Genomic DNA, 17157 nt, shown 5'->3' with positions numbered 1-17157 from the left:
TCTTTGAAGTTGGGTGGTCAATTATGCTTTGCGCTTATTCCAGGTCAACAAAGGATGGATGAATGTATGACGCAGCGCATCTGATGATCATAATCCGTACTGAAGACTGATTTCATTGTTCCTCAAGTGAGCAACTCGAATCCTCTTCTTTCATTCATGAAAGCTAAAAACTACGAGTTGAAAAAAAGTACATCTCAAATTATTGTCCGGGACTCCTCCTTCCTACAGCGGACAGGTGAAGACGATCGCGGATAACACTTACTGCTTTACACCAGTCGAATGAGCGTCCATTGGATGACCGTGCATCCAGCCTTACAGCCGATGAAGAAGTTGACAAGTGTGGGATACGGCCTGATCCTCTCACTGGTGGGATGTCATTTCTGCAGCTTCAACTTGCAGGGGTAGCCGCTTACAAGGTAGAATGGAAAAGGATAGTCCATTCACAGGTAACAGTTAATTGGATTGTTGGCAGAACGTGCAGAGAGGAAACACAGTGGAAAAAAGCAAACTGAGACCTGGATGTCACCATCACCGAGGTTGCTCTGGTGCGGCGGAGGTGACTCGGATGTCGATCTGCTTTTAGCTGCGTCTACCCTCTGCAGGAGTGCCCCATAGCCAACCACTAACCAAAGTATCGTCTTTATCGTCATCGCCGTCATCCAGTCAACGCTTCTTCTTTTCTCCTGAACATAACAACCGTCCCTTCACGGGGTACTACGCTTGACCGCCACGTCCTCCACCGTTGGCTCTTGGGATTTTCTAACCGACACTCCCATTTCTCCAGAATACACACCATAATCAGCTTGAGGATTGTGGCAGCGTAAAACCTGCCGGGACTATGGATCATCAAGCATGTCAGCCAAGAAAGTATGTCTTCCAAAAATAACAATGAGGGGTTGTCTGAGGGTTCCCCTCACCAGGCCGTCTTTCCTAGCCCCCAAATTGGCCAGTCCACGCTAACGTCTGTCATGGTCAGAGGGCTATTCTCGGGTACGTCCAGAGACACATCTCCCGCACGTAATTGCTTGTTTGCTCTGGCAAATCGAAACCCGTCGAATGCTTGCGGATTCTGGTATCTGATCCGATCGCGCATCATTGCTCGTTGCGGGATACATACCCAATCACCCTCTGCGACTTCGAGCCCATCGGAGAACATGAATGGTGTCAGCGCTTTTCGTCGGACGGTAACTGCCTAAATCAGCAAGGGCTGCATGTACGATCATCCAGAAAGAATTGCCAACACCCACTTGCATCCGAGTTAGTGCAACGAATCGATTCCCGCACAAAACTGTCAAGGAGTGGCATCTCGGCCACCCTCCTCCTGCACGGGCCCTCGAGATATTGTTGGATCTCCGCTCGAAGCGGCTCAACATAGTCGCTATGCAGACAGAGATCTTCGATGGCGTATGTGGTGGTCTAGGTTACCACTAAACGATTAGCTTTACGGGTTTCCTCTTTGAGCCCAAAAGACGGTTCCTTCTTGCTGAGTACGACCTCACCATTGCCAGCTGGTGCACCGAGCCAAACCAGACGGCAACAATCTCACCAACCATCCTGGTCGGGGTCCACGGTATTTTCCGCGGCGACGTGTCAATCAGCCACTGCATGCAATCCATCTGCAGGCTGTTAGCCGAGCGACAAAATCATCCGGGGCTGAGTCCCACCGGAGCATCCTCTTGCAGAGACCTGGGCGAGTTGGCTCTCGCTGCTAACCGCTTCTCCACAATGGGCTTCAAATAGCGGAATAGTGTCCTAACGGCGTAGTGCTGTCGCGTCACTAGGTTTGCAACGGACCTTGTTGTGGTCAGCCAAGTCAATTCAGTCGCTTTGTATCAAGGTGCCCACCGTCGGAGGAAACTCGGAGTGATTCGCAAAATCTCGGCGGCTAGGATAACCCTCTGCGGGAATTCCAAGGCAGCCGCGGTGAACTCGGGATTCTGCGCTGCAACACAATGAGCCTGGCGGTGTCTGACATGCCAAGGGTAGTCGTACCAAGTTCCTCCCCGAAGAAGGCGAAGCAATTGACCTTGGTGACCGTTCGCTTGATCATAGGGAACAGTCTGCAACGCACGAAGCCTGCTGCAGTCAGATGGAATCAAGCATAACTGGGGCGAGCCCCACTTACCGTCGCTTCCAGGTGCAACAAGCTCGTCTGCAATGGCAGTCTCGACGATCCTCTGTAACTCAGGCATTAGGATAGGCAGGTGAGCCGTAAGCCTACTGCGCAGTGCACGGACAAAGCCGGTCCCCTCGACACCTCGTTGGTTATGCCACTCAAAGCCAAACATGGTGTATTTAGGCTGTAGAATCTACATTTTGGTGTTACCTTCTGCTGCTTCAACAGGGGGAGGGAACGTACCTCTTTAGCTACAGCATGTAGTGACAGGTTTTGAAGCGGCGCGTTGACCAGCTCCGCGATATGCTCTTTCGACGTAACCAACAAGTGATCATTCGAGGGAGTATATATCCTAAAGGGCTTCCCCTCTGCCTGTTCGAGTCAGAACATATCACTACCGAGTGAGGGAATGTTCACGCACTGCAATGTACGCTCTGTCAATGATTTCTGGTCCCCGGGCCAGATACCATAGACCGCGGATGCGTCTGAAACAGAATATCAGGAAGGTGACGAGAATCTCCAACATAACGGCTATAGTCAATTGGTATCATCGAGATATAATACTCAACAAACCGGGGGAAGGGAGAAAAAGTCCAGACGTTATTATATACCAATAGGTCAGACGAGTTCGGCCCATCTCCAACATAGCCCGGAACGGACTTGGGCGTACGCCTAGGCGATATATTGACATGGATTTGGCGCTTGCCAACACCAACAGCATATATGCACGGATTTGACTGGCTAGGAAAAATGTACACGTACGTACTCGCTTCCAGTACCGAGTACATAAACCGACCGGCATCCGTTACGTCTTCGTCTTCCTCCACTGGATTGTTGGCTCCAACTCACCATGCTTTCTGACGCAGTTTCTGCAGCAATCGACTGGACCGGTCAAGGCATTTCCTGGGTTAAACAGGAGTATCCCGCTCTGACGGTAGCAGTCACCTCTGCTTGTGTTTTGGTTCTATGGAGAATATGGCGGTTCACCATATTGCCTTCGTTTCATCCTAACGATCCGAAGGAACTACCATACTGCATTCCTTGTAGGTTATCCTCCCCAGCATTGAATCTCAAACTAACAACGTCTAGTCCTGGGTGCGTATTTTCCTCTTGGGTCTCTGGCTACGTACTTGCTGATTGTGACTAGGGCATGGGGCGGCATTCTTCAGCAATTCCAATGCCCTTCTGTCCAGAGCAAGGTGCGTTGCGATTCTTCCGCTCATGTGTCGTTGTAGCTCATTGAAGCACCTAGAAATTACTTCAACAACATCCAAGATCCGTTCGCTCTGTCCATTGCTAATTCTCTCATCTACGTCATCACTAAACCCCAAGATGTCGCTGAGGCGTACCGCAACACCGACACTCTCTCCTTCAACGAGTTTGTGCAAGCCATGATGCGCGCCTGCGGGAACACCGAGTCGTGTGTCAAGACAATGTACAAGCCTCTGCCCAAGGACAAGCCCGGGTTCCCCAATCCGCATGGCAAACCGCTGGCGACGCTGGCCCGCCAGATGCACATCCACCAATTATATCCGGGGGATAATCTGGACTTCCTGGAGAAGCAGTTCTTGGACTGGGTGGAACCTCGGCTGACCCTGGACGCGCTCAGACGCGAATGTCCCTATGCGATCCAGAGTGGTCCGCCAGCGGTGACGAAGGACGATGGTATCGTCCTGCCATTGATGCAGTGGTGCTCTGATTATTTCACCAGGGCCGGCCAGCGGGCGTATTTTGGGCCGGCACTGGACGGGATTGATCCCAAGCTGCCGCAGACATTCATTGTTTTTGACGAGCTGAGCTGGCAGGTTCTGTATCAGTATCCCGAGTTTCTGGCGGGGAAGATGAAATCTGCACGGAATGCAATCCAGCGCGCGTTGAAGAAGTATATCCAACTGCCGCAGGAGTCGAGGCAGGGGGATGCCTGGTTCACAAAGGCAATGGAGAACGAGATGCGTGCCCTGGGAATCAGCGAGGATGACATTGCGACTATGCTGGTGACAATCTACTGGGGGTACGGCCCTGCCATCTTACTTACGGATAGCATCGAGGCAAGCTGACAGCTTAGGATTAACACCAACACGCGCAAAGCAGCGTTCTGGTTACTCACCTACATCCTCCACTACGGTCCTGAGCACTACGTCGACATCATCCGGCAAGAGACGCTCCCGGCCTTTTTGCCTGACAAGTCCATCCCCGACCTGAACTACCTACACGACAACTGCCCCCACCTGGACGCCATGTGGAACGAAACGATCCGTCTCTCCGCGTACTCTGCCTCCGTGCGCTTCGTTACGTCCGACACCATTATCGGCGGTAAGATCCTGCGCAAGGGAAACCGGCTGATGATCCCCTACCGGCAACTGCACTTTGACGAGAGTATTTTCGGCGTAGACTACCCCGTGGAGGAGTTCCGACACGAGCGGTTCATGCAGAAGGGCCGCAATCTGACCCGGAGCGACAACTGGCGACCGTTCGGGGGTGGGACGACGCAGTGTCCAGGTCGATATGTCGCCAAGCGGTTTGTGTTGCTGTTTGTTGCGATGCTCTTGCGGCGGTTTGATGTGGAGCTGGTGACGACGAGGATCCCCGCGGCTGAGGAAGGGAAGCCTGTGCTGGGGATTATGTCAATTAAGGATGGAGAGGATGTGCTGGTGAGAGTGAGACCGAGGTAATCTCGTGTAGGATGTACTCCTCTCCAGTCGTATGAAGTAGAAGAAGATATCTCTCAATAAAGCAGCAGGTTCCATGCCAATCAGTGTCAGTCGTTGAAAGCTATACAACACATTTGAATCGTGGCAGCTCCGCATCTCCATGCCAGAATATTGTACATCTCAAGCATGATCTATCACCTGTTGTCGGCGACTTGTCAGCCGCGCCATCTCCCAGATCCCAATTTAGAAACCTCACCATTTTCGAGTCACGATCCCATCTAGTCTACTCCGTACTCCATAGACTTGATCAACATCCAAGTTGACGGATCACCAGCGGATGTCCGACTCCGCCCCTCCGGCAAACGTCCCCGTTTCAGGAGATTTGATTCACCCTGCGACAGCCAAATCAGCCACGCCGAACTCAGTCCCGAATCAGGAGTCATGCTGCTTTGGATTGGCCGTTTGATCTAACGAGATGGTGAGATCGGTCGTGTCAATTGAGTTTACCGGTCATGCGAACAGCTCGACCCACACAGGGCTGGTGCCGGTTGATGCCGGAGGCGTTGCAGGATGAAACACAGGGACCACCTGGGCGGGCTTGACCCATTTTTGAGGCTTCACAGCAAGCCCTTCCTTTACGAGGGTGTTGAAGGTGCAAGCTAACAATGGAGTTCCGATAAGCAGGGAGAATAATGACGCTCTTCAAGCAGATGGATTTTCTAGGTCACACCCTCGCTGAGGATATGATATGACTTCGGCGAGATGAGAAATCAATCATGGCCCGGATCCTTCGCAAAAAGAAAAAAAAGTCTTCCAGTCGCACGATTGATTCAAATATTCGGCAGTGAGGCCCAGATATCTGAACGATAACGGTGTAATCTCGAATCCAAGCAATTGCCGAGCCGAGTCCCTCTCGCAGAGCTATCCAAAACCATCGATCGAACGTGACCTGTGCACCGAAACGAAATCTCAAACATGAAACTCCCCGGAAGATTCAGGGATTCTCCGAGGATCTTCCGTGTCCAAAGTTCAGTCGACAGATCGCAGCCCTAACGACGATCATCTTTCTAGATGCTGGCTATGCTGGCCTGCGATGAAACAGGGGGCAGCCATCCAGTTCACCGGATGCCTGCGATTGAGGTCGGCATTACTTCTACCTTCCTCGGTTGAACTTTGAGTAAATGCCGGTTTCAGGATGGAGAGAAGAGGTATAAAGGGTCTGCACGCGTCTCTCTGAGTCGGAGAAGAGTGTCGAGCAAGTAGAGCAGACAATTCATTCCTTCGTCTCAACAGTCACTCGTTCCTACTAGAGCTGGGCTCTTTTCATTCTTTTGAGAGTTATTCTGAGACAACATGAAGATATCGGCTACTGCTGTTGTCCTCCTCGCTGGGCTGGCTGCTGGTGCACCCACCAAAACCATTCAATCCAAGTTTGAGAAGCGTCAGTTCGGCACCGGCACTGATGGACTCGGTGCTCTGGCCTCTCTCTTCCCTACCTTAGGCGGTGGTGGCTCTTCCACCTCGTCTGGTCTTGGTGCCTTGGCCTCGCTCATCCCCGGTCTAGGCGGCTCCTCCTCTGGAAGCGGCTTCAGTCTTCCGGGATTCACCTTGCCTACCTCCATCCCCGGCCTGGGCAGTCTAGGTAGTCTGGGTAGCTCCGGCTCCTCCGGCGCCTCTGGTCTTTCGGGACTGAGCGGACTGAGCGGACTCAGCGGTCTCAGCGGACTCGGCGGACTCAGCGGTCTCAACGGGCTGGGCTCAAGCACCACCGGTTCCAGCGCTGAGGCAAGCACCAGCGGTACCGCCGCCACCAGCTCCAATTCCAACTCGGGCGGCGCCCTCTTCGGCCTCCTCGGTGGTGAGTTCCCCCTCTTTCCCCGCCAACCTAGTCGTCTGCTAAGATACTCAGACCATGTTGCTAAACGCGGCCTTCTAGGATCCATGACCGAAAACGGCGTCAAGAACAAAGACGCCTGCCAACCCCTCACCTTTATCTTCGCCCGTGGCACCTCCGAACTAGGCAACATGGGCTCCGTCGTTGGTCCGCCCGTCGCCACCAAGCTCCGCTCCCTCCTCAACAACAAGGTCGTCGTGCAGGGCGTCGACTACCCCGCTTCTGTCGAGGGGAACGCCCTGCTCGGCGCCGCGGGCGGGCCCACCATGGCCAGCATGGTAAAGCAAGCGCTATCGCAGTGTCCCGATACCAAGGTCGTGGTCGGCGGTTACTCGCAGGGCGCGATGGTCGTGCACAACGCGGCGAACTCGCTGAGTCAGGGCCAGATTGCAGCGGCGGTTCTGTTTGGTGATCCGTTCAAGTCTCAGGCTGTGGGCAAGGTGGACAAGGCGAATGTCAAGGAGTACTGTGCGGCTGGAGATCCAGTTTGTCTCAATGGAGCGAATGTAATTGCGCATTTGAGCTATGGCAGTGATGCGGCTGAGGCGGCGCAGTTTTTGGTTACGGCTTCGGGGGTTAAGGCTTAGCTTCCTTGCTCTTGGCCTTGACTATGGATGTTACTGGATGATTGGTTAGATGATTTCGCTCCTTGCTCATTGATTACGAATGGGATGTCGCGCTTGAACTGGCGTGGCATGGCTGGCGCTGGCGCTGGCACCTTGGATACTTTTGATTCTCGAGAGTCCAGAGATCTTGGATATTGATATAGATTTGATTTCAGGAGCTGAATTCTACATAACGTTCCCAGCAATATGTGGCCCAACATGAGTTCAAATGCAACCTCTTGGCAGCTTCGGTTGTAATGCAAGTATAACCAGACTCAGCAAACTGTGCAGACAGACGGAAATGCAGGCGAAGGTGACGAGTCCCAGCGGGTCGGATGCAGGTAAGCATGCAAGATCCCGCTTAATGATGACCGACTCCCAGAACCATATGAGAGTAAGTCTCCATTTCATAGGCAATAGGTCCTTCTCAGCCAATCCAGGCTAATGGCCTTGCATAAGGTAGCAGTTAAGTGGAGTAATAAGACCCGACACGGCTCCGGAACTACGCAGAACAATAACAACGTGGCAAAGCTGGCACCATAGCACAAGACAAACAGGTAGAAAAGCCTGCAAAGTCGGCGCTTTCGTAACTGGAGCCTACAACATTAGTCTTCGGGGTCGGTTGAATCCAATCGATATGGGCACAGCACCAGGCTGGTGGATTGCTCTGCAGTTGTGGCACGAACGATTGACCCCAACCAGGGGAAGGAATGTGCAAAAATGATTCGCAACTTGGAGCCAATTGGAATACCAAGGTCCAGGGTTGCAGGATCTTGCTCTGATGTGATCTTTGTGGCTCTATCCTGTGCAATAACACTTCATGCAATGCCAACTTTGTTAACATGCATGGTTGGATCTTTAAGTTTCTATTCCTTGCATGCTTGCCTTAAATAACCTCATAAGCAATGAACTGACCCTCAAATCCTCTCTCGTGTGTGGGCCCAGGCGGCGCTAATGGTGCACCATGCCATGTTATGAAGGTTTGGGGCCCTGTATATTGCCCTGTGAACTGTGGCAAGTATTACTGTCCTTAAGCCTTCTGGGGTACTCGTACGAGCCATGCAAGAGAGGACTCTCGGTGATAGTTATCAGAATACAATCATTGCGAAAATTCACACATATTGCAAGCAAAGGAAGTACACAAGCTGGGAACAGCAGGAACAGAGGGGGACCTGGGGTGGGATCTCAGCAGCAGAAAAATAGGCCTAGTAATCCCCCGTGGGCAGCCCTCCACCCGTAGGAACATACTGGCCATGAAAACCAAAGCCTACCGGTCCGTTGAGATGCGCTCGACCCAGCTCAGACATATCGCGGGCATCCAGACAGAGCAAGTAGCTTTTCCCGGTCTTCCCATCCAGCACAACGCTCAGAAGGACACCATCATCCTCATCAGCGCCCGCAGGATTAGCGACAAAGATTGCTTCTCCAGGCGAGTGTCCATGCTGTTTCCAGACAATAGTCTCTTTGGCCACGCTGTCGTATTTCATGATGCCATCGAAGAAAGTCGATTCGCCGCAGTCAGTCACGGCATAGGTGTACCGATGCTTCTGCGTGACATATCTCGGGTTCATGGTAGGCAGCTCAGGAGCATAGCCCTGGCATGCTGTCCAGTTGATGGACGCCTCTTGAACCTCCGAAGTTGGAGCTGACGGAATCCTCGCCAGCCGGAAGCTAGTCAGCGCTGAACGACACCCATCCCGCTTCCCCTGAACAAAGGTCTTTGCGCTGGGAGACGACGAAAGCATGTTCTCGTAGTAGGCTTTCTTCATGATGGTGAGGTCATCGAACGTGACCAGTTCGGCCACGATGTCGGTTTGTTTGGGATCATCAGCGGAAGGTTCCTGCCATGCATTGATGGTATGGAAGCAGAAAAAGGGGCGGCTTTTGTACGTCGCGAGGAGCCCTCGGCTGCCCTTGCGATCGACGACGTACCAAGTTGCGGGTTTCGAGGCGTCAAATGGTTGGATAGCTTCTACGAAAGAATTCTCGAGCTTCGTTGGATTGACGTGCGAATTCCATACACAGAGGATAACATAGTCATCTGTGATGAGCAACGAATGGAGATACGCCGGAGTTCCGGGGAATTGGGCCAGAATCGACGTGGTGCCTGTTGAAGCAGACACACAGAAGATACGGTAGATGGATCCTTCCGGACCGAATGCTAGGTTGAAGTTATATACGTTTCCAGTGACTGGATCGGATCTTGCATGGGCCGCCGACAATGGTCCGGTTAGCTCAGGATGCAGATCCTTCTGCGCAGCGAGTCCAATGGGCTCCAGAGTCTCCGGATCGATTTGCTTGTAGTGGCTGGCATCGGTCTTTGCATACAGATTCTTAATTCCGGAAGCATTCCTCGCGCGATCACCGGTTTCATGGCCTAGACCAGGCATGTTAACAGACAGCGTCACCCCTATGTTGTGATAGGATGGATCATTTTCCGGGGCATAAGATGTCTGCACTTTGTGGAAGACAGTCCTGCAGGGATCGCGCTTTTGGCCAAAGCTGAGTTTCTCGAGGGAGCCGGTCTTTCTCACTTCCTCGATCAGCAAATCTGTCGAAAAGCGGGAGTTGTAGAAGACGCGCGTGGACGCATGGGACTCATCTGGAGCATAGATCTGGAATCGATGGGTCTGGTTGAAGCCGTCAAACCAGTGCGATATCTTGAAGGTGTCTCCATTCTCTGTGTCAACTGTATATTTTCCCGGACCCGTGCGATAGAGAACGCCTGCCGCGTAGTCCGGGATATGACCAGTCAAGGAGAGTTCAACCGGTTGACGTTCCTCATAGTTGGCATTGAACTGCGGATCGTACCAGTCAGCAACCGTTCGTCAGGTTTAAGCGTACATTTCACTTACTCCTTCATCATTCGGCCAGTTATTGAAGTATTCTTGGACACTGGCCATCTTGCCACGAAGAAATCTGAGAGAATTATGATCTGAAGGTGATGATTTGATGTTCAGATTCCAATGAACACAGGATTCGCGGTCGAGCAACAACAGCTTCATCCTTCAGGGAGGAATTTATACCTGCCCTGAGAATCGGGGGAAAGTATTCGGATCATGCGCTGGACGGCATACAACCACCTTCACCAAAGCCGGATGTATCATACTGATGGTCATACGCTCCTAGTCGCTGGGGGGATCCCGACGGACACGAAGTGAATTCCTGGTGGAGGAATGGCGCATTCTGGCGCAGCCAATCATAACATTTGATCTGAGGAAGGTTAACCTCGATTTTGAAGGTTCATACACGATCTATTGTACGAGGTATTCTGGGACATATGGGATATATGGATTCTGGCTATTAAAGCCGCGCTTCTCTGGCCTGAGAAGCTCAATGACAATCCAGAGCGGTTACATTCTTGGTATTTTTCCGTCTCCAATTCGGGAACCTAGGAATTGAAGCATTGTCTCTACAGTTTCCCCTGACGATGAATGTATTTGAGATGGAGTGCTACCAGTGGCCAGCCACGTGACGTCGCTTAGTAACTGATGCACATTGCTGCCAGAGAAACAGGTCAGTTGAGGAAATACAACAGTGCCCATCCAATCGAGGTTTTTCATCGAACATTGCCATAAATCCAGTGACTGACGCTAATTATCGGGTCGAGCATGTATCGTCTTGTTATTGAATTCTCAAAACTACGTCAATCATCGGCTGAATCCACAAATCAACATTGCGGGGGAATGCCGTCGGTGATGATTCAGTCCCGTGCCTCGGTCTCGGCGTAGGCAACCAGGATATAGTGATCTTTTCGGCAGAGTCAACGTTCAAGTTGTCGCATCCATGTAGTCAGCATATGCAGGATACACAGAGCGGGTACTGACAAGGGAGCAAAATATGAGTCCAAACTCCCAGGCTGGTCGTCATTTGAGATGTGAGATCTGTTCCTTCACATTTCACCGCAGTGACCACCTTAAACGCCATCTACTCATCCGTAAGCGTGCTTGCAAAATGTATCAAGGCTTGACTGATCGGCTTAGATAAGCCTCCTAAACAATACCGATGCCAGTTCTGCAGCTCTGCGTATAGTCGCGGGTACGGCAGGGCTCCTCTGCACTGCAATCGCTGTTGAACTAACACAGTTTGTACGACAGGGATGTTCTTCGTCGACACTGGACTACGTGCGCTAAGCGGTTGCAGTCAGGGCAGGAGATTCCCAAGGCGGAATCTGGAGGTAAACATAGGCACGCCTGCGATGTTTGTGCCCGCCTGAAAAAGGCGTGTAATGGCCTGCAGCCGTGTGCTGAGTGCGAGTCACGCGGGAAACTGTGCTCTTATGAACGTTTAACTGGAGGTCAACCGCCCCGGGGCAAACGAAGGGAGTTGATGTCTGTTTATTCAGAGCAGCAGGACTGGGAGACGAAAGGTTTCGGGTATCAGACTCTACTTCCGTCAAAGCCAGTATGCTTGAAGTCCAGAGCCAGTGCAGGAGTATTACCTGGGGTATCAATCGGGGGCCCATAGCAACCAATTCGATTCGACAAGTATGACATTAACCAGCGATTCGAGTACGTTTTCAGCGAAGAAGTGAATGATTTCGATGCTGATGACTATCGAAGAATCAAGGTAACTCACTCTACAGGGCACATCGTGCCCATTCTCCACTTCACAGCAAGCAACGGGTTGCTCATCCTCAGCGTTGATAAGAGTGAATTACTTGTCAATCTCCCCAACATGAAGCTTCTCAACTATCTGTCGATACCAACTGTCTCGCAGATACAGAAGGTATGATTCTTCACCAGGGATCTTATGGCCGGGGAAACACGTTGATTCTGGGAACATGTGAACGCGGGCAGGGTGAACTCTGCCTCGTCTGATGTTGTGTCTTTCCGAGCAGGATTCAGGAGAGACTGTCCACAATGACCAATAAATTTCCTGGTACATGTACATACTCGACATCATGTCCTTGGAGAGGGTAATGGAACCTGCAAGAATACCATATCAGACCTGGACGAGTGCTTTACTAAGCAATGTCAAGTCATGCTAGGGTGGGGCTGGAAGCGGCCGGGGGCGACCCTTTCCAGAGAAGTGCAGAGTAAATCGACAAGCCTCTCTCTAGGTAGCAAATCGAATCATTCAATCTGTGTTAGCGCAGAGAATACCTATTTAGTGCATTATTGTCGTTGTCGCCATATAAGCTTCATCTGAGAACAGCGTCTTCCTGCTCTGACTCCCCCAAATGGCCGACGACATACCGACGGAGCCCAATCAGGACATCGACTACGACTCTAATTGTCAACAGCCATCTCAGAAACGATACTGTGATATTTGCAGAAATTCCAGATGGGGTTCCAGGCGATACTCCGCGGCTATGAGCCCTCAGATACCAATCCAAATAGTGGCGTTGTCAATCTTAAATCCCATGACGAACGCTATCCTTTGCCGTCATAAATTAGAATCCTGCAATGACAATGTTCAGTGATACGCGCAAGAGTCCTACTTGAAGGACAGAGACCAGTGAATCAAAAGAAAATAGACCAGAGTGCTAGTTGCTGGTACAGGTGGTCTAACAGCAAAGATAAACACCTCCAGTCTGAATTCGGGGAGCGACTGTTTCAGCAGTATACAGAAAACGAGGCTAAACGAAAGGAGCATGCAATCTAAACTTTCACCCAATAGTCACGCAAGCCGTCATTCTCAATCCGCCTCCATTCTCCAATATTCCGGTCTTCTTCCGCCTTGTCCATCTCATTTGGTTTGTTGCCAAGTCCCAGATTGTACGGCCGGTACCCCGGGTCGGCTCGCAGCCGTCGAATGACACTGCCGTGAATTTTGGCGTCTTTGGGAAGCGGCCTTCGCGAACCTCTTGCATGCCATCGAGTCATACAGACCGAACCATCCGGCGTGATCTTTGGTCGTTTGAAGGGGATCCACTCCAGAAGCCTCCAGAAGAAAGTCTCGGTTGGTCGTCCACTATCATAGTCGAGGGAGTCGTGGATCTGAGCGCGCTCAGCCTGGCGTACGATGTCCTGACCGCTCCCACATGTTGCTGGATCTTGGCAGCCGAGCACCTCAAGCTTGTTGCTTTCGAACGTAAGCCCGGCCTTGATGGCTTCTTGGACCATCCATGTCAGAGGGATCTGGCTTGCGGGCCAGGACTTGCTCGGCCAGCCTCCCCCAACGTCGCCGTGGTTTCCAGCAAAGTATACCTCCTTAAAGTCGGCCTCGAGTATTGAGAACTCCCCGTCATTGTCTGTGTCATAAATGTTTTCGGGTCCTTTCTTCCAGTCATCAACGCTTTGCTTCATGTCCGGTGATCCCGTGCCCAACTTGCTCTCGAAGAGTACGGGCTGAAATTTGATCCTCCGCTCATCAATACTGACGGCGTGTCTCATGATCTTCGGGCTTGGCCGCGTGCTGCTCTCCTTGTTAAACTCGGCCACGCTGTTGACCGTATCGAACAAGCCCAAGAAGTGGACTTGGCCAACGGGTCGACACATCGTCTCTCGACTCACGCTCAAGCTTCGCATTGCACCCAGACGCTCCTCTGGCTTCTCACCCTCGGAGAATTTCCACTGCGTGAACGCCTCCCAGACGAAGGGGATCAGTTCCTCGTTGTCCGCAGAAAGCAGGCCGACGTAATCGAGCATCTCGTTCAGGAATCGAGCTGTGTATGCGCCTCGAGAAAAGCCAAAGAGGTAGATCTTGGCGCCCGGTACCCATCGGCGTGCAAGGAATCGGTAGCCTCGAATAACATGCTGATCGAATGAGGTCGCAAGCGCAAGGTCAAAGGCCTTTGGAGTCCATGACATGCCCCTGGGGCGCAAGACGGCGTGAGCGACCGAGCCGGGCGTTATATCTGATCCAATGCCAGCTGCGCCAGATTAGTGGCTGTCGTTGATAGTCGGGCCGGGGGGGGGGGGGGGGGGGAATATACATACGCTGGTAGTAGCAGACTATGCTCGTTAGCACAACATCAGTCGTTGTGTGAATGGCAGCACATACATCGATTGGCCTTGGTCCGATCTAACATCCGAAAGATCTTGAGGATGTTACTCTCACCACCGTCTGCACGAAAAGTATTTCCCGTGCCATCGAAACACAGGACGAGCTCTCTGGGGGGGTCGTCACACCCGCATTCGGAGTCCTTGTCCGTCATGTCGGCGACACTTGTTGATACCCAAAAATTTAAAAAGGCTAGAGATTGTCACTGGGGATACCTAGAGACAAACGGGATCTACATATTTATAAGACTAGACACATTTGAAAGCGATGGCCCCGTGAGCGACGACGCTCAGCTTCAGGTGAAAGGCCTCATTGCCCCAGGATCAGCCTCGTGCATGACCACCAGGCGGCCACGGCGTACTATCTATAGGTTTGCGCCAGGATTGGCGTACGTCAGATATGATTAGGTGGTTGAGCGGAGGCCGAATGGGGCCCAAATGTCCCATCTTTACTTTTCTTCTAAAGGTGTTGGTCGATCTTTTGTGTCGATATTGGTAGCGGCGGTGGTGCAGTTCGCGACAGTGGAAACTCCTAACATCCCTCCAATGATCAGGAGTGGTATAAAATGGTCAATGGCAGAAAAGCTGATCTATTAGCTACGTGTGACTACTCATTCAGCACGACCTGTAAGCGTTCAACGCGCTGCGAACTGCGGATGCATGGCGCAGATCATCTCTCGGCGCAACGAATCTCACCGCCGGATGAGCCCAGCAGGAAGGCTGTCTGTCGCCAGCTGAACAGGATGAGCTTATTGATTGATAGTGCTTAGTAGATCCATCATATGTACAGGGTCAATCCCTTGCATCCAGCCTTATACCTCAGCTGCTTACGGTACAAAACACGCTGGCCATGGCTCACGGGATGGAGTAAGCATTCAATGCCTCCAGTTTATCTGGAAGAATTGCAACTTAGGCAAGTCAAGGGCAAACACCCTCGCACACCAAGAACGGAAACTTCATCATCTCCCGCCTGCCATCCTCCCAATCCTCCACTTCCTTTTCCATCGTCCATCCGACACTCACCTGGACCTCGGTGAACCCCACCTCCCGCATCAGATCCTCCATCCACCCGCGCGGGATCCCATGCCTCTCCACCCCTCCAAGCTTATCCTTGGGATGGAACAACCTCGCCTGTGGCCCAAAGTCCTCGAAATCCGTTAGGAACACCCTCCCCCCGGACTTGAGACAGCCGCGCAGCGTGCTCAGGAACTGCCGCAGGTCGGGGACATGATGCATGACGAGGTGGGAGAGGATGAGGTCGTATTTCCGCCTGGCCCCCGTTCCGGGCCCTGTATACTCGGTTGCGGACGCCGGGGGCAGGACGGGGTCTTCTGGGTTGGTGAGTAAGTGGCAGAGCGGCGTGAGGTTTTTGGGTGCGGTTGGGTCTGAGAGCTTCGCGTTCAGGACGTCGATCATGCCTTCTGCGGGGTCAATGGCGACGATGTGCTTGACGTGCGGCGCAACACGGAGGGTGAGCAGGCCGGTTCCGCAGCCGACTTCGAGGACATCGAGGGTTTGGTCGCGGCCATTTGATAGAGTCGTGATGAGGGGGTGGAGGGTTTCGTAGGCTAGGCGGGTGGCTTCATGTACGAAGGGGTTATCGTCCCATCTGGCGGCTTCGGCGTTGAAGCGGATGTTTGATTCTGCTGGTAGGATCATTGTTATCTCTAGAAACGAGTTGGTCGGATGTCTGATGATTGTTTGTTTGTTTGGGTCTGGTTGATCTGGAGAACCACCGGGGAGTAGATGGTGATACCCCAATGCGGGGTCGGGCAGTGGATCTTTACCGTAGTTCTTCCCTCTTCCCCTCTGGTTCATCATCGTCAACCATGTATAATAATTCTTGGGGAGATTCTATCCTTGTTTATCATTATTGGAGAGCTTCCGCAACAGGCGGAAATCCAGCCTGGAGTGTATTGATTGCTGTTGATCCTCGGATACTATTGTTTCGCCTTCCCATTCCACCCTCAGACACCACTCTACTCGCAACAAAATGACCTCATTATCAGCTGTTACTCTATCTCTCGCCATCCTACTGGCAGGCTCCCTCAGCGCAATCTGCGTAATACCTCCGACAACCACCCAACGATCCCCCTTCAAAACCGACCGCATCCGCATCATCACTGGCAATTTCGCCATCAGCGTAAGCCGCGCCCTGATCATCATGAGCGCTTACCACGCGCTCGTCGCCCTACTTTACGCACCAAACACCAATGGCAGCATTCTGCCCGCCATCTGTCCTCACCCCGAAAATCTCAGCCCAAAGAACCTCACCTGGACTCCGCCGGTGCTTCTCTCCCTCCTGACCATCGCATCCGGCGCCGCCATCCGTCTCTCGGCGTTTGGAAGCCTAGGCCGGAATTTCACATTCTATCTGTCCGTGCCGGACCGATTGGTTACGGACGGTGTATATGCGTATGTCCAGCATCCGAGTTATACGGCGTTGGTCTTGGTGTGTCTGGGGTGTGCTGGGCTGTCTTGGCGGTGGGATGGGGCCGTAGGAGCTTGCTTGTTGCGTAAAGGTGCGATTGAAAGACTTGATGGATTGGGAGTGATGGTGGTAGGGGCGTTGTGGATGGTAGGTGTGATGTTGATACGGATGAGGGTAAGGGATGAGGAGAGGATGCTGCAGGAGAAATTTGGGAGGGAGTGGGAGAGGTGGAATGCCAGAACGGCGAGGTACATTCCGGGTATTTTGTAGCGAATATCATTTGGATACTCTTGATGCCATTGACACGTCTGTCCATCATTTGAGACTGTAGATATCAGTGGAGCTGAAGCTAGAGATGGCCCAAAACAAATGACATCATTGAGTTGGAGACGACTGTGATACCCCTACCACACGTATAAGTACGACATTGAACAAAACTATTGCGTTGATATTCGGTTTAGGAAAAGAGATTGATCGAGCTCAGCCTGCAGTCCTTTTCTTTCTGCTGTTGAA

At 52.3% G+C, this 17157-nt stretch overlaps 7 protein-coding genes across 7 annotated transcripts; 3 read left to right on the top strand and 4 right to left on the bottom strand.

Moving 5' to 3' along the window:
- Positions 1 to 366: 366 nt before the first annotated feature.
- Positions 367 to 2288, bottom strand: AFUA_2G14440 (putative cytochrome P450; the record flags this gene model as incomplete). The annotated part of the gene is made up of 5 exons (XM_750684.2): positions 367 to 836; positions 918 to 1188; positions 1472 to 1616; positions 1665 to 1752; positions 1846 to 2288. 5 exons carry the CDS (start codon positions 2286 to 2288, stop codon positions 656 to 658), a joined length of 1128 nt encoding a protein of 375 aa, XP_755777.1. The 3' UTR covers positions 367 to 655.
- Positions 2289 to 3312: 1024 nt separating this feature from the next.
- On the top strand, positions 3313 to 4922 carry AFUA_2G14430 (cytochrome P450). The gene is made up of 2 exons (XM_750683.2): positions 3313 to 4127; positions 4182 to 4922. The coding sequence occupies exons 1-2, from the start codon at positions 3508 to 3510 to the stop codon at positions 4786 to 4788; spliced, it is 1227 nt and encodes a 408-aa protein (XP_755776.2). The 5' UTR covers positions 3313 to 3507; the 3' UTR covers positions 4789 to 4922.
- Positions 4923 to 5355: 433 nt separating this feature from the next.
- AFUA_2G14420 (carbohydrate esterase family 5 protein) lies at positions 5356 to 7534 on the top strand. The gene is made up of 2 exons (XM_077804206.1): positions 5356 to 6625; positions 6677 to 7534. The coding sequence occupies exons 1-2, from the start codon at positions 6121 to 6123 to the stop codon at positions 7246 to 7248; spliced, it is 1077 nt and encodes a 358-aa protein (XP_077660368.1). The 5' UTR covers positions 5356 to 6120; the 3' UTR covers positions 7249 to 7534.
- Positions 7535 to 8338: 804 nt separating this feature from the next.
- Positions 8339 to 10721, bottom strand: AFUA_2G14410 (carotenoid oxygenase family protein). Its single transcript, XM_750681.2, has 2 exons — positions 10122 to 10721; positions 8339 to 10064 (listed from the first exon to the last, which is right to left on the bottom strand). The coding sequence occupies exons 1-2, from the start codon at positions 10269 to 10271 to the stop codon at positions 8472 to 8474; spliced, it is 1743 nt and encodes a 580-aa protein (XP_755774.1). The 5' UTR covers positions 10272 to 10721; the 3' UTR covers positions 8339 to 8471.
- A 536-nt stretch (positions 10722 to 11257) lies between these two features.
- Positions 11258 to 14642, bottom strand: AFUA_2G14400 (T6SS phospholipase effector Tle1-like catalytic domain-containing protein). Its single transcript, XM_077804205.1, has 2 exons — positions 14151 to 14642; positions 11258 to 14083 (listed from the first exon to the last, which is right to left on the bottom strand). The coding sequence occupies exon 2, from the start codon at positions 14019 to 14021 to the stop codon at positions 12870 to 12872; it is 1152 nt and encodes a 383-aa protein (XP_077660367.1). The 5' UTR covers positions 14022 to 14083; positions 14151 to 14642; the 3' UTR covers positions 11258 to 12869.
- Positions 14643 to 15131: 489 nt separating this feature from the next.
- AFUA_2G14390 (class I SAM-dependent methyltransferase) lies at positions 15132 to 16034 on the bottom strand (the record flags this gene model as incomplete). Its single annotated transcript, XM_750679.1, has 1 exon — positions 15132 to 16034. The coding sequence occupies one exon, from the start codon at positions 16032 to 16034 to the stop codon at positions 15132 to 15134; it is 903 nt and encodes a 300-aa protein (XP_755772.1).
- A 343-nt stretch (positions 16035 to 16377) lies between these two features.
- Positions 16378 to 16975, top strand: AFUA_2G14380 (methyltransferase family protein; the record flags this gene model as incomplete). The annotated part of the gene is made up of 2 exons (XM_750678.1): positions 16378 to 16892; positions 16915 to 16975. 2 exons carry the CDS (start codon positions 16378 to 16380, stop codon positions 16973 to 16975), a joined length of 576 nt encoding a protein of 191 aa, XP_755771.1.
- Positions 16976 to 17157: the final 182 nt, after the last annotated feature.

This window comes from Aspergillus fumigatus, chromosome 2 (genome assembly GCF_000002655.1).
Source record: "Aspergillus fumigatus Af293 chromosome 2, whole genome shotgun sequence".
NCBI classification, from domain to species: domain Eukaryota; kingdom Fungi; phylum Ascomycota; class Eurotiomycetes; order Eurotiales; family Aspergillaceae; genus Aspergillus; species Aspergillus fumigatus.
Note: the sequence above shows the minus strand (reverse complement) of the source record. Positions and strands in the feature narration are given on the sequence as shown.

Coding starts and splice junctions, on each gene's coding strand:
- AFUA_2G14430 (XM_750683.2), top strand. CDS start 3,508: ATGATGCGCGCCTGCGGGAACACCGAGTCGTGTGTCAAGACAATGTAC. Junction 4,128..4,181: donor CTGGTGACAATCTACTGGGG/GTACGGCCCTGC, acceptor CTGACAGCTTAG/GATTAACACCAACACGCGCA.
- AFUA_2G14420 (XM_077804206.1), top strand. CDS start 6,121: ATGAAGATATCGGCTACTGCTGTTGTCCTCCTCGCTGGGCTGGCTGCT. Junction 6,626..6,676: donor CCTCTTCGGCCTCCTCGGTG/GTGAGTTCCCCC, acceptor TAAGATACTCAG/ACCATGTTGCTAAACGCGGC.
- AFUA_2G14410 (XM_750681.2), bottom strand. CDS start 10,271: ATGAAGCTGTTGTTGCTCGACCGCGAATCCTGTGTTCATTGGAATCTG. Junction 10,065..10,121: donor ACTGGCCGAATGATGAAGGA/GTAAGTGAAATG, acceptor TACGATCCGCAG/TTCAATGCCAACTATGAGGA.
- AFUA_2G14400 (XM_077804205.1), bottom strand. CDS start 14,021: ATGTCATGGACTCCAAAGGCCTTTGACCTTGCGCTTGCGACCTCATTC.